Source organism: Mytilus trossulus, chromosome 9 (assembly GCF_036588685.1).
Source record: "Mytilus trossulus isolate FHL-02 chromosome 9, PNRI_Mtr1.1.1.hap1, whole genome shotgun sequence".
Taxonomy (NCBI): domain Eukaryota; kingdom Metazoa; phylum Mollusca; class Bivalvia; order Mytilida; family Mytilidae; genus Mytilus; species Mytilus trossulus.
In genome coordinates, this window is record NC_086381.1 from 74,327,639 (window position 1) to 74,344,113 (window position 16,475).

The 16,475-nt window shown below is 34.0% G+C and overlaps 1 protein-coding gene across 1 annotated transcript in view; it reads right to left on the reverse strand.

The window, feature by feature from the left end:
* Positions 1-16,475, reverse strand: part of LOC134684928 (uncharacterized) — a 99,355-nt gene that overhangs the window by 68,258 nt on the left and 14,622 nt on the right. Inside the window, exons 2-6 of the mRNA XM_063544246.1 lie at positions 15,302-15,475; positions 14,620-14,643; positions 13,304-13,390; positions 4,482-4,583; positions 3,810-3,908 (exon numbers count right to left, since the gene is read on the reverse strand). Coding sequence (XP_063400316.1) covers positions 3,810-3,908; positions 4,482-4,583; positions 13,304-13,390; positions 14,620-14,637 — 306 coding nt within the window. The 5' untranslated portion in view covers positions 14,638-14,643; positions 15,302-15,475. The remainder of the gene's footprint in view (positions 1-3,809; positions 3,909-4,481; positions 4,584-13,303; positions 13,391-14,619; positions 14,644-15,301; positions 15,476-16,475) is intronic.

Here is a 16,475-nt window from a genome sequence, read left to right on the forward strand (position 1 = left end):
TTTATAGTGTGTTGAACATTTTTCACAACAGATAACTAGAGGCTTTCAAGAGCCTGTGTCGCTCACCTGTTACTGTGTTTACTGATGTCGGCCATCTTTGTTGGTAGGCGGGACCATAAGACACTTTTTTTTTTAAATAGATACCCTAGTATTATGATTGTGGCCAAGTTTGGTTAAATTTGGACAAGTGGTTTTAGAAAAGATTTTTATACAAGTTACAAAAAATGACAAAAAGTTGTTCAATATAGACTATAAAGGACAATAACTCCTTCAGGGGTCCTCTAACAATTTTGATCATGCTGACTTATTTGTAGATCTTACTTTGCTGAACATTATTGCTGTTTACAGTTTATCTCTATCTATAATAGTATTCAAGATAATAACCAAAAACTGCAAAATTTCCCCAAAATCACCAATTTTAGGGCAGCAACCCAACAACAGGTTGTCCAATTCAACTGAAAATTTGTAAGCCGATATATCTTTTTTCTGATGGACATTTCAATCTTGAAAGATTTGCCCTAAATGTCTTAGTTTCAAAGATATAAAGCAAAAACTGCATTTTACCACTATGTTCTAATTTTAGCCATGTCAGCCATTTTGTTTGGTAGGCTGGGTCATCGGACACATTTTTTAAACTTTAAACCACAATGATAATTGTGGCCAAGTTTGGTTAAATTTGGCAAAGTAGTTTTAGAGAAGAAGATTTTTAGAAAAGTTACAAAAAATGACAAAAAGTTGTAAAAAATTGACTATAAAGGGCAATAACTCCTTAAGGGGTCGACTGACAATTTTGGTCATGTTGACTTATTTGTAGTTCTTACTTTGCTGAACATTATTGCTGTTTACAGTTTATCTCTTTCTATAATAGTATTCAAGATAATAACCAAAAACTGCAAAATTTTCTTAAAATAACCATTTCAGGGGCAGCAACCCAACAACAGGTTTTCCGATTCGTCTGAAAATTTCAGGGCAGATAGATCTAGACCTGATCAACAATTTTACCCCATCAGATTTGCTCTAAATGCTTTGGTTTTTGAGTTATAAGCCAAATACTGCATTTTACCCCTATGTTCTATTTTTAGCCATGGCGGCCATCTTGGTTGGTTTGACGGGTCACGCCACACACTTTTTTAAACTAGATACCCCAAGGATGATTGTGGCCAAGTTTGGTAGAATTTGGCCCAGTAGTTTCAGAGGAGAAGATTTTTGTAAAAGTTTACGGACGACAGACGACGGACGACAGATGCAGGACGACGGACGACGGACGCAGGACGACGGACGCCAAGTGATGAGAAAAGTTCACTTGACCTTTCACGTCAGGTGAGCTTAAAATGAAACTAATTTAAATGACCCAAGCCGAGATAAAATGAATCGTCAGATTTAAAACTCATTTATTACAATAAATAAAAGGATAAGGACAATTATGATAAATTCATGATTATTTAATGTAAAGCAGACAACCTCTGGCTCATCAAAGACTGTTCAGAACTTAATTCGTTCCACGAGTGATTTCATAATTTATAGTGACTGACCTTTGTAAATATTTGTGTAGGCTATTGATTTTATTTGTGCATGATTTGTAGCTGTACTTGTGTGTTTAATTTTTATGAAGGACCAAAAATGGAGATTGAATACACAATCATAAAGTGTCATATCGAAAAAAAGGCACACTGTTCATTGTATCTAGTTTACACTGAATTAACAGTATCTGACTAAAGATGTTAACACAACTTGTTCTCATCAACTTCTCATTAAAATCAGATGTTTACAAATAATTCTTCGTCAGGAAACAAAATAAAACCTTTACTATCTGATTCAGTTCTGTGTTACGAATAAATGTGACACCACTTTATATATTTCATACATGCAATTCTTTCGGCAGGAGTTAAAATCTCCCGCTTTTCAGACCCTCTTCTGTCCCTCCCGTTATAATTTGAAATCTTCCGCTTTTTGATGTCAATCTCGTAAAATTTTCAGTACACATTTTTGTTTACAAAACCGGTAGGGACAGAGAAAAAGTCCGAGAAACTCATAATTGATATGGGAAAGGTCAGAGAAAAACGGAAGTTTCCTCTTGTGTCAAAGGTAAATGAGGTCGTAAAATAGGTACAATAAGCCTGAGGTGTTAAGGATTAAACTGTATATACAACAATAAATTAAAGATAAAAGGCATTAAGACACAAGCCTGGTTGATTAAAAGTGAAATACTGACAAAAGATTAAATTGACTAATTGTACAGATGTAAACAACGATTTATTTGATACTGTTGAAAACATGGAACATTTACTGAACCTCAAAGACAAATGAAATCAACTCAAATATGATATTGATGGCTTGCTATCTACCCAAGCCAATGGAATACCTATATAAATAGTTGTGCTGGACTTTTCTGAAATTTTAGAACTTGGCAAAATGCAAACCAAATTTTATCACCAAATACCCCACTAGCAAATAAAAGAAGCCCAAGTATCTAGCCAAATTCAACTCTGCCTGCAGATCTGATTTCAAATGGTACAGATCCAGTACCAAGAGTCAAGACCATGCTTACTACACTTCATACAAAGCTGACTTTGGTGACCCTAATGACTGGATCAAATTTATGGAGACAGCTACCAACCAGCAAGCATACAACTCTATGATCAATTTAACACCTTCTGTTACATTTAGCATGTTCAGTAGTGGTACCAAAGTTGACAATGTAGCTTATTATTAATCAGAGATACTTTCTGCCAACTATGTATGATGGCTGATCACTTTATTTTGAATTATACATAATGAATAAATATTTGAAAACCCCCTATCCTTTATTTTTATCAAGTAAAAATTTGTAAGGGTTCCGCGGAACCCAGTGTCTCGCTTACTTTTGCTGTAAATTGCAGGCTCAACAAAAATGAGGAAAAAAATAAATAAAAATTTTCCTCTTGATACCATCTTATGATTGTAAGAAGCTTCTGTCTAAGTTTGGTAAAAAACTAGGATAGTCAATAAATCTAATGAATGTTTTGAAAACTTTAACTGCAAACTGTATGTAATGAAAATCTAAGTCCATTTAAAAATAAAATACAGAAAAAATGGAGTTATCTTTTTACAAAATTTACTTCTGGATACTATTTTATGATCATAAATAAGCTTCTGTCTAAGTTTAGTACACACCCAGGATAGTTTAAGAAAGTTATTAAAATTTTAAAAACTTTAACCACAGAGTGAATGTAATGTTTCCCCACAGAAAAACTAAGTCCATTTAAAAGTAAAATACAGAAAAAATGGAATTTTATTTTTACAAAATTTACTTCTGGATACTATCTTATGATCATAAACAAGCTTCTGTCCAAGTTTGGTAGAAATCCAGTATAGTTTAAAAAAGTTATTAAAATTTCAAAAACTTTAACCACACTGAGAGTGAATATTTGTTGACGCCGCCGACGACACTGACGACGACGGAATGTAGGATCACTTAGTCTCGCTTTTTCGACTAAAGTCTAAGGCTCGACAAAAATGGATATGCAGGTGTTGAAAGGTATGGAATTATTGTTCTTTTAACAAAAAAAAGGAAGATATGCAGTTTAAACACACAAAAAAACATTGCATACGTCGATAAAAAGGTCGATAAAAAATCTCCAGTTATGAAACCCAAACTCCAGCTGAAAATTTCAAAATCTCCAGTTGTGGCTTGACAACTCTGTCACATGTCTGATAATTCTAACAAATATTTGTTGTCCATTAAACCTGTCTGATTAACAACATGATTTTGAGTAAATTCTGTATAAAGTGGTGTTTCCTCAGAGTAAGGTGAATATATCTATCATTACCCTGGATGTGGCCTCTAACTGACTGCCGTTACTGGTGAGGTACATCACCACCTCCAGGTGTCCTCCCTCAGCGGCCCACATTAATGGTGTCTTTTCTTCCTGTAATATCAACATATAACAGACATCAAAACTTGTGTCATAAACTGAATAATGTTGTGTAATAAATATAAACAAAATATGTTTCACATGAATCAGTGGTCAAAACTGAATAAAATGACCAGTCACACTTGTATTTATATTCTACATAAACAACTTATAAACAACATGTTTTATTGTGAGATGTCAGAACTTTCATCAGAACTGTCAGTTTAAAAAAAAAACTTTTTTCAAGAAACAAACGATATTAATATCAATGAACTCAGCTGGACAAGACAATTTAAATGAGACCCAACTTAATGTAATTCTAACAAGTATTGGTGTTCATTAAACCTGTCTGATTAACGATGATTCAGTAGAATGATGGAAGTGAGAAAAAAAAAAATTGTCAAGAAACAAAATAAAACCTTAACTATCTGATTCAGTTCTGTGTTAAGAATAAAATAAGACCCCACTTTATATAATTTTAACAAATATTTGTTGTCCATTAAACCTGTCTGATTAACAACATGATTTTGTGTAGATTCTGTATAAAGTGGTGTTTGGTCAGAGTAAGGTTATTATATCTATCATTACCGCCCGGTCTGTAACGTCTAACTGACTGCCGTGAGTGACGAGGTACGTCACCACCTCCAGGTGTCCTCCCCAAGCCGCCCACAATAATGGTGTCCTTCCCCACTGTAATATCAACATATAACAGACATCAAAACTTGTGTCATAAACTGGACAATGTTGTGTAATAAATATAAACAAAATATATATCACATGAATCAGGTCAAAACTGAATAAAATGACCAGTCACACTTGTATTTATATTCTACATAAACAACAAATAAACAACATGTTTTATTGTGAGATGTCAGAACTTCCATCAGAACTGTCATGTTAAAAAAAAACTTTTTTCTTGAAACATAAACAATATTTATATCAATGGACTCAGCTGGACAAGACAATTAAAATAAGACCCCACTTTATATAATTCTAACAAATATTTGTTGTCCATTAAACCTGTCTGATTAACAATGATTCAGTAGAATAATCAAAGTGAATTTTTTTTTCTTCAAGAAACATAAAAACGAGTTATATTTTCTGATTCAGTACGAAGAGACAAGAAAAATAAGACCCCACTTTATATAATTCTGTCAAGTATTTGTTATTTTTAAAAGATGTTTTACATTAGATCTGTAGAATTAACATTATCTGTCTAAAGATGTCAACACAACTTGTTCTCATCAATTTCTCATTAAAATCAGATATTTACCAAATAATTTTTCGTCAGGAAACAAAATAAAACCTTTACTATTTGATTAAGTTCTGTGTTAGGAATAAAATTAGACCCCACTTTATATAATTCTGTCAAGTATTTGTTATTTTTTTATTAAATCTGTCTGATTAACAATGATGATCAAAGTTAAAATAAAATAAAAATAAAAACAAATTATAAATATTTTCTGATTCAGATTAATGAAACAGGAACTAGAGGCTCTAAAGAGCCTGTGTCGCTCACCTTGGTCTATGTTAATATTAAACATTGTACACAAATGAATTCATGACAAAATTGTGTTTTGGTGATGGTGATGTTTTTGAAGATCTTACTTTAATAAACATTTTTGCTGCTTACAATTATCTCTATCTATAACAGTAGTTTCTGTGGAAAATGTTAGTAAAAATCTACAGATTTTGTGAAAATTGTTAAAAAATGACTATGAAGGGCAATAACTCCTCAGGGGGTCATTTGACTATTTTGGTCATGTTGACTTATTTTTAGTTCTTACTTTACTGTACATTATTGCTGTTTACAGTTTATCTCTATCTATAATAATATTCAAGATAATAACAAAAAAACAGCAAAATTTCCTCAAAATTACCAATTTAGGGGCAGCAACCTAACAACCGATGATCCAATTCATCTGAAAATTCTAGGGCAGATAGATCTTGACCTGATCAACAATTTTACCTCTGTCAGATTTGCTCTTAATGCTTTGTTTTTTGGGTTATAAGGCAAAAACTGCATTTTTCCCCATGTTCTATTTTTAGCCATGGCCGCCAATTTGGTTGGTTTGCCGAGTTACCGGACACAATTTTTATACTAGATACCCCAAAGATGATTGTGGCCAAGTTTCAATTAATTTGGCCCAGTAGTTTCAGAGGAGAAGATTTTTCTAAAAGATAACTAAGATTTAAGAAAAATGGTTGAAAATTGACTATAAAGGGCAATAACTCCTACAGTGGTCAACTGACCATTTTGGTCATGTTGACTTATTTGTAGATCTTACTTTGCTGAACATTATTGCTGTTTACAGTTTTTCTCTATCTATAATAATATTCAAGATAATAACCAAAAACAGCAAAATTTCCTTAAAATTACAGATTCAGGGGCAGCAACCTAACAACAGAATGTCAGATTCATCTGAAAATTTTAGAGCAGATAGATCTTAACCTGATAAACAATTTCACCCTTTGACAGATTTGCTCTAAATGCTTTGGTTTTTGAGTTATAAGCCAAAAACTGCATTTTACCCCTATGTTCTATTTTTAGCCATGGCGGCCATCTTGGTTGGTTGGCAGGGTCACCGGACACAATTTTCAAACTAGATACCTCAATGATGATTGTGGCCAAGTTTGGTTAAATTTGGCCCTGTAGTTTCAGAGGAGAAGATTTTTGTAAAAGTTAACGCCGGACGACGACGACGGACGACGACGACGACAGACGACGGACGCCAAGTGATGAGAAAAGCTCACTTGGCCCTTCGGGCCAGGTGAGCTAAAAATGAGATCCTACTTTATATAATTCTAACAAATATTTGTTGTCCATTAAACCTGTCTGATTAACAGTATTTTATCAAAGCTTAAAAAAGAATTCAGTGGTATTTCATGTAAAATGTTGGTATGGTGTATAACAGTAAATTCATATCATAGGTGCTATTGTATATTATGGTAATATAGCAATGGCGTATATGTTGTGTTGAGTATAAGGGTAATATAGAAATGGTGTATGTTTGTGTTGAGTATAAGGGTAATATAGCAATGGTGTATGTTGTGTTGAGTATAAGTGAAGAACCTCAAGAAGCCCTGTTTTTACTTTTTGTTTGCGTTGCCTATAAATGTGATATGTCACTGGTTTGTGAGCAGTGTAAAAGTGTCATTGCTATGTCACATGTTGGTGTTAAGTATAAGAGTGTCACTGATATGTCATATTTTGGTGTTTAGTATAATAGTGTCATTGCTATGTCACATGTTGGTGTTGATCATACAAGTGTCATTGCGATGTCACATGTTGATGCTGAGTGTAAATATGCCATTGTAATGTCACATGTTTGTGTTGAGTATAAGAGTGTCATTGTAATGTCACATGTTGGTGTTGAGCATAATAGTGTCATTGCTATGTCACTTGTTGGTGCTGAGTATAAGAGTGTCATTGCTATGTCACATGTTGGTTCTGAGTATGAGTGGCATTGCTATGTCACATCGTGGTGTTGAGTATAAGAGTGTCATTGCTATTTCACATGTTGGTGTTGAGTATAAGAGTGGTATGGCTAAGTTACACGATAGTGTTGAGTATAAGAGTGTCATTGCTATTTCACATGTTGGTGTTGAGTATAAGAGTGTCATTGCTATTTCACATGTTGGTGTTGAGTATAAGAGTGGTATGGCTAAGTTACACGATAGTGTTAAGTATTAGAGTGTCATTGCTATTTCACATGTTGGTGTTGAGTATAAGAGTGTCATTGCTATTTCACATGTTGGTGTTGAGTATAAGAGTGTCATTGCTATTTCACATGTTGGTGTTGAGTATAAGAGTGGTATGGCTAAGTTACACGATAGTGTTAAGTATTAGAGTGTCATTGCTATTTCACATGTTGGTGTTGAGTATAAGAGTGTCATTGCTATTTCACATGTTGGTGTTGAGTATAAGAGTGGTATGGCTAAGTTACACGATAGTGTTAAGTATTAGAGTGTCATTGCTATTTCACATGTTGGTGTTGAGTATAAGAGTGTCATTGCTATTTCACATGTTGGTGTTGAGTATAAGAGTGTCATTGCTGTCACATGTTGGTGTTAAATATAAGATTGTTATTGCTATGTCACATGTTGTGTTGAGGATAAAAGTGTCAGTGATATGTTATATGAATGTGTTGAGTATAAGTATCATTGCTATGTGACATGTTGGTTTTGAGTTAAAGAGTGTCATTGTAATGTCACATATTGGTATTGAGCATAATGGGGTCATTGCTATGTCACATGATGGTATTGAGTATGAGAGTGTCATTGCTATGACACACTTTTATGCTGAGTATAAGAGTGTCAATGATATATGTTATATGATTGTGTTGAGTATAAGTATCATTGCTATGTCACATGTTGGTGTTGAGTTTAAGAGTGTCATTGATATGTCACATATTGGTGTTGAGTATAAGAGTGTCATTGCTTTGTCCCTTGTTGGTACTGAGTATAAGAGTGTCATTGCTATGTCACATGTTGGTGTTGAGTATAAGAGTGGTATGGCTAAGTTACACGATAGTGTTGAGTATAAGAGTGTCATTGCTATGTCACATGTTGGTAATGAGTATTATAGTGGCATTGCTATGTCACATGTTGGTGCTATGTATTATAGTGTCATTTCTGTTGGTATAAGTATGTCATTGCTATTTCACATGTTGGTGCTGAGTATAAGAGTGTCATTTCTATTTCACATGTTGGTGCTGAGTATAAGAGTGTCATTGCTATTTCACATGTTGGTGCTGAGTATAAGAGTGTCATTTCTATTTCACATGTTGTGCTGAGTATTTGAGTGTCATTTCTGTTGGTGTTAGGTATAAGTGTCATTGCTATGTCAAATGATGGTGTTCAGTACAAGTATGTCATTGCTGTCACATGTTTCTGTTAAATATAAGAGTGTTATTGCTATGTCACATGTTGGTGTTGAGGATGAAAGTGTAAGTGATATGTTATATGTTGGAGCTGAGTAAAAGAGTGTCAATGATATGTTATATGAATGTGTTGAGTATAATTATCATTGCTATGTGACATGTTGGTGTTGAGTTGAAGAGTGTCATTGATATGTCTCATATTGGTGTTGAGTATAAGAGTGTCATTGCTATGTCACATGATGGTGTTGAGTATAAGAGTGTCATTGCTATGTCACACGTTTATGCTGAGTATAAGAGTGTCAATGATATATTATATAATTTTGTCGAGTATATGTAACATTGCTATGTCACATGTTGGTGGTGAGTATAAGAGTGTCATTGCTATGTCACATGTTGGTGGTGAGTATAAGAGTGTCATTGCTATGTCACATGTTGGTGTTGAGTATAAGAGTGGTATGGCTAGGTTACACGAAAGTGTTGAGTATAAGAGTGTCATTGCTGTGTCACATGTTGGTGCTTAGTATAAGATTGTCATTGCTATGTCATATATTGGTGTTAAGGGCATACGATACAGTTTTGATCCTGTATTTACAAGTTCATAAAAATTTGCATATAGGCTATTTTTTACCTGATTAAATCAAATATGTAATAAAAAGTATACCTTCATGTGCTACTTTTTGAGTAAAATGTGGTCGAAATTTTGTATATTTGCTCAAAATTCAGATTTGTGGCCGTATGATTTCTTTTTCGAAAGAAAGACATAAATTTTGTGTTTTAAAAGATAAACACAAATTGTTTTTTGTTAAATAATCGGTAATTTCTGTATTTTATAAATATCCTAAAAAAATATTAATTTTTTTATCCAGAAATAACTCATATTTATCAAATGTTCATGAATTGAGGAAAAAACGTCATTTTTTACTGCATGTTTATCAAAATTTAAAAAAAATCTTCTATTTACAGTTTTATAAAATTTGGGTTACATAAACTCCCTGCAAAATGAAACAAAATGCCGTTTTGAAAAATAGGGGTCCATGAACTCGTTTTTCAAATTAAATCAGTTTGAATGAAAAAAATCAGTCAAAAATGCATCTTTTCCCGATATGTCACAGTTTGACGTCGCGAAAATAACAAATTACGTTAGCAACGTCATTACCTTCCCTGTAACTGTATTGTATGCCCTTAAGGAAAAGAATGTCATGGGTAGGTCAGATGTTGGTGCTGAGGATAAACATGTCATGGTTATGTCACGTGTTGGTGTTGAGTATTTAAGTGTTATTGCTCTGTCAGGTTGGTGTGGAGTATAAGAGTGTTTTTACAATGTCACATGTTGGTGTAAGTATGTCATTGCTATGTCACATGTTACCAGGATACCCATGTCATGTTTAGTCAGGGGTGTGGAAATGCTATGCCCGACTCGCCCGACTCGTACATTTGAACAACCGGACAAGTAATTATTTTTGTCTTGGTTGCCCGTGGACAAGTAAAAAAATACACAAGACAAAGTTCAAATCCAACAAAAGATAAAATTAATTTCAAAACGTATAGAGATGTTAAATTTATGTAAGAGAAACCAATGTTCAGCAAGTAAAACATCAATGTTCATGACGATAAATATTACATGATACCGGAAATAGATCGATTACCAAAATAAATAAAAATAAGTATGCGAACCCGAGCCGCGTAACATTGCATTGGCTTTGTCCATTGACCCGGGATCGTCGATTAGGTTTTATCCCTCATTTGCCGGAAGTGTCATTTCTTTTAATTTTGTATCGAGATTCAGATTGATAAATAATAAATAAAAAGCTGGGCAAGCAAGACAAAAAGAGTCATGAGTCGAGTAGAAAACCTTAAATGCAAATGGAGGACACAGAGTATTTAAAAAATAAAAACGGAAGCGAGAATTTCAGACATCGTGGATATCAGATTGCCCCTGGCTATCTATGGAAATTCGGAAAATAAATTAAGTTTTTGTCTTATTTTATAATAGATGAAAGGTCAACATTATTTGTTGTCAAAGTGGTAAAAAGAAGGGACGCTTTAATTGCCCATCAAGACAATAATGAATAATCCAGAAAAAAACAAGTGTGTCAGTTGAGAGAAACACCACAAAATCAATAGTTTTATCTATTATTTATAGTTTACATTTCTTCAAATTATCAGTCACTCTCCTCAAATTTAGTATATGTACCTACTGGCTACAATTTTTATCAAAACTGCTGCAAAATTGACCTTTACATGTCATTTCATTGGTTGGTTTGCTGTTAGGTTTCTGTCCCATTGATGTTAACCCATTTCCTACTTTCCTATTTTTTTTACACATATAAACAAATGGATGATGCACAACAGTGCGAAGTAAGAATCATATATTAGCTTACAAGAAATACTTTAATATTTATTGAGATCAGCAGGGCAAGTAAATATTTTTCCGGACAAGTAAAATGTTAGGTTTCACTTGCCCGGGGACAAGTGCTCACAACAAATATTTCCACACCCCTGTTAGTACAGGAGTGGTAAATACAATACAATACAAATATGTTTATTATAGTGACATTGTGTATGACAAAATATATGATGATCAGTACAGGAGTGGTAAATGAAAATATATGATGATCAGTACAGGAGTGGTAAATGAATTCTGTATGATCAGATGTCATTATGCATATCAGTACAGGAGTGGTTAATAAATGTTGTATGATCAGATGTTACATATCATGTTCAGTACAGGAGTGGTTAATAAATGTTGTATCACCAGAGGTCACTTGTCATGTTCAGTAGAGGAGTGGTTAATAAATGTTGTATGATCAGATGTCAGATGTTATGTTCTGTACAGGAGTGGTGACTGAATATTGTATAATTAGGTGTCATATGCCATGTTCAGTACAGGAGTGGTTAATGAATGTTGTATAATCAGGTGTTACATGTCATGTTCAGTACAGGAGTGGAAAATGTATATTGTATGATCAGGTGTCACATGTCATGTTCAGTAGAGGAGTGGTTAATGAATGTTGTATAATCAGGTGTTACATGTCATGTTCAGTACAGGAGTGGTCAATGAATGTTGTATAATCAGGTGTCACATGTCATGTTCAGTACAAGAGTGGCAAATAAATGTTGTATGATCAGGTGTTACATATCATGTTCAGTACAGGAGTGGTTAATAAATGTTGTATCACCAGAGGTCACTTGTCATGTTCAGTAGAGGAGTGGTTAATAAATGTTGTATGATCAGATGTCAGATGTTATGTTCTGTACAGGAGTGGTGACTGAATATTGTATAATTAGGTGTCATATGCCATGTTCAGTACAGGAGTGGTTAATGAATGTTGTATAATCAGGTGTTACATGTCATGTTCAGTACAGGAGTGGAAAATGTATATTGTATGATCAGGTGTCACATGTCATGTTCAGTAGAGGAGTGGTTAATGAATGTTGTATAATCAGGTGTTACATGTCATGTTCAGTACAGGAGTGGTTAATGAATGTTGTATAATCAGGTGTCACATGTCATGTTCAGTAGAGGAGTGGTTAATGAATGTTTTATGATCAGGTGTCACATGTCATGTTCAGTAGAGGAGTGGTGGATGAATGTTGTATGATCAGGTGTCACATGTCATGTTCAGTACAGAACTGGTCAATGAATGTTGTATGATCAGGTGTCACATGTCATGTTCAGTAGATGAGAGGTGGATGAATGTTGTATGATCAGGTGTCACATGTCATGTTCAGTACAGGAGTGGTTAATGAATATTGCATGATCAGGTGTCACATGTCATGTTCAGTAGAGGAGTGGTAAATAAATGTTGTATGATCAGGTGCCACATGGCATGTTTAATACAGAACTGGTCAATGAATGTTGTATGATCAGGTGTCACATGTCATGTTCAGTAGATGAGAGGTGGATGAATGTTGTATGATCAGGTGTCACATGTCATGTTCAGTACAGGAGTGGTTAATGAATATTGCATGATCAGGTGTCACATGTCATGTTCAGTAGAGGAGTGGTAAATAAATGTTGTATGATCAGGTGCCACATGGCATGTTTAATACAGAAGTGGTAAATGATTGTTGTATGATCATGTGTCATGATGATTTCAGCTGTATACCCTTTGACATACAAACTGGAGTGGTATTCATTAGTGTAATAAAGTATTTCAAGTTATTTTGTTTGTAGCTGTTATTTGTCTTTTCGTCTGGTCATGGCATTCCACTTCTACTTCGTGTACTTAATGTGGTTTTTCACTTTTTTACTTGGGTATAGGTGTTGAATACAGAAGCTGTATATGTTGGTGGTGTATTGTTTCACACTGTTTTTGTTGAATACAAGAGTTCTCTATATACATTCAGGTGGCGTAATGATGTTTCTTAATATTTTGAGACAAGAGTATTTTCAATAACCAGAAATTAACATTGAATCACTGAACACTAACAAGGGTTATGCCTAACTGATCCACATTGTGTGTACTATATATATATATATATAATAAATCACTTTTTATGTGTTAAACATTTTACTTTACTTACACCATCTTTATATTCCAAATTAGCTCCGTTCTTTACACATAATTCTACCTCTTTTATATTCCCCTCCCTTGCAGCTTTAAGAAGTTTCTGTAAGCAAAATAAAGTTTTTACAATTTCCTTTAAAATATACAAATGTATTATAAATGTAATAATTGAATTAAATAAGCTACATGTTTACAGTTTCAATAGCTTATACTAAATACAATGACTATGAAGAGGGAATGAAATTGTCTATAATTTCAGAGGTTTTTTAAGTTAAGACTTTAAACAACTGTAGTATACATCAGTTTTAAGATCAGCCTCGGTTTTTTCTGGGGTTTGTATTGCTCTTGTCTTTACATTTCTATACAATGCTTTGAAGACTGTTGTTTATATTTCTATTCAAGCTATTGTTTTTCATTTTTTGCCATGGTTTTGTCACTTTCTCCTTCATTTAAAGAGTTGTGAATATCCTTTGATATCTTACAGTCAGGGGTACTACTTGTAAAGGTTATTTTAAATTACTTGAAGAAGTAATATTAATATACTTACATAAGTAAATGTGTAGGATACTTATACAAGTGAATTTTATTTACTTGTATAGGTAAAAAAAAATATTGACTGAGTTAATTATGTCCCTTAGACATTCAGATTTTTTTACTTGTAGAAGTAAAAAAGTCATCCTATCTTCTTTTATTGAATTCTTATGATTTCTTTGCTCTAATAGACTTTTAAATTATCTGCCCTTTGCAAATGTCTTTACTAATCATTTAAGTGTAATTTCGTGGACAATGAAAATCCCATTTGTCTGTTATCTTCAGAACACTGCTCATTTACAAGGCCCCAAGGAGCAATTTTTGAAGGCCTTGGCAAATACTTAAGATCTTTGCGCAATCAGTTTCTTTGTTGAATTAATGAGACTAAACATTGAACTCTTATAAAAAAAAAATGAGGCAAGCTGGGAAAAATCATTAAAGGCATGAATTGACATCTCAAAACTTGAGGACTTTTGTGGGATTGTAAGAAAAATTTACTTATACAAGTAAATTTTTGAGAAAATTAAGGGGAGATTATTTAAACATTATTTATTTACTTATATATGTATATTTTTTTTACTTCTTCAAGTAAATAAAAATAACTTGTACAAGTTGTACCCCTGACTGTCTTGCATCTCTTTTTTTGTTACCTGGAATTTTGTATATTAAAATTCTTTTCACTGTAATGATATTGTTTTTCTCCTATTCTACTTCTGAGAATACTACACGCCTGTATCTTTCTGTACAGTTTATTGACAGCATAGGTCACATGACCATTGACTTTTAGGAAGAAAATCTTACCTGATCCCAACTTGCCATTATATCCTACAAAAGAAAAAAGATTTTTTTTTATCATGTTTGTACACAGGAGTTGTAATTTGACGAGGAATATTGTAATTGTAATCATGATGTCATATTTAGGTTTTTCTCCGAACTATGATTAGCATCCAACCTTGTCTTATTACATACAATCATATAACATATACATGATATATATAACATGTATAAAGTTGTATTAGATAATTTTAGAACAAAATCACTTTTTTTTTTAAAATAGATGTTGTACTTTCAGATTTTGCATACATTTTAGTGTCATTGTTAGAACAATCAAGGGCTATAACTCCTGAGCAGTATAAGCATGATAAGTGAAAATTGGCACTTTCATAATTGAATGCAAGTTATTACACAGAAATGTCATAAACAGTTATTTTTCAATCAATCAGGACAATAGCCCTTTTAAAATCAGAAAAATGAAAATGTAAAAGTCTTTGTAGCAACCATTTGTCTAAATTGGTTCAGTCATTTTTAGTCCCTGGTGGAGAGTGGTCCCATTGGCAATCATACCACATCTCTTTATTTTTATATTGTTAAACATCTTCAGTTTCAGCATGTGTTCAGCATAAATCATTAAAAAAAAAACTTAAAATAAAGTAAAGCCCCTGTCTTAACAATGCTTAAGCTAATTATCAATTTTATTAAATACCCAAAGTGAAATCTGTTGGTCCAAGTTCTGCAAATGTCAATAAAGGATTACACATGGGCCTTCATGAACTCTAATTTCAACTTCAGCATGTTATGTAAAGTCTGTCTTCATGGCCTTAATGCCACTTTATATTATATACCCCTTCTGCCAACAGTCAATTAGCATGATAAGAAACTGCAAATAAAGTTTTATAAAAAATGTTAAACAAATACACAGATGAAAAACTGTAAACAAAAGTGCACATTCTAATTTGTCTGCTTAACTGATTATCATTGAATTTTATTGTGTTGAAAGTGTAACGTGTAACCAGTAATGTGTTTATAATTAAATCTTAAGCAATTCGTTCCAGTCAAGCTATCCATAAACAATATATATATATGGCAACACCAAAAAACTATCTATTAATGCAATTGACAGTCTGTCACTACAAGACAGTGCAGGCTGGTACAGCTTGTCCTCCCTGAGTGGGACAGTCTGTCACTACAAGACAGTGCAGGCTGGTACAGCTTGTCCTCTCTGAGTGGGACAGTCTGTCACTACAAGACAGTGCAAGCTTGTACAGCTTGTCCTCCCTGAGTGGGTCAGTCTGTCACTTAGTACAAACAGTGTGGGTTGTACAGCTTGCCCTCTCTGAGTGGGACAGTCTGTCACTACAAGACAGTGCGGGCTGGTACAGCTTGTCCTCTCTGAGTGGGACAGTCTGTCACTACAAGACAGTGTGGGCTAGTACAGCTTGTCCTCCCTGAGTGGGACAGTCTGTCACTTAGTACAAACAGTGCGGGTTGTACAGCTTGCCCTCTCTGAGTGGGACAGTCTGTCACAACAAGACAGTGCGGGCTGGTACAGCTTGTCCTCCCTGAGTGGGTCAGTCTGTCACTTAGTACAAACAGTGCGGGTTGTACAGCTTGCCCTCTCTGAGTGGGACAGTCTGTCACTACAAGACAGTGCGGGCTGGTACAGCTTGTCCTCTCTGAGTGGGACAGTCTGTCACTACAAGACAGTGCAAGCTTGTACAGCTTGTCCTCCCTGAGTGGGACAGTCTGTCACTTAGTACAAACAGTGCGGGTTGTACAGCTTGCCCTCTCTGAGTGGGACAGTCTGTCACTACAAGACAGTGCCGGCTGGTACAGCTTGACCTCCCTGAGTGGGACAGTCTGTCACTTAGTACAGACAG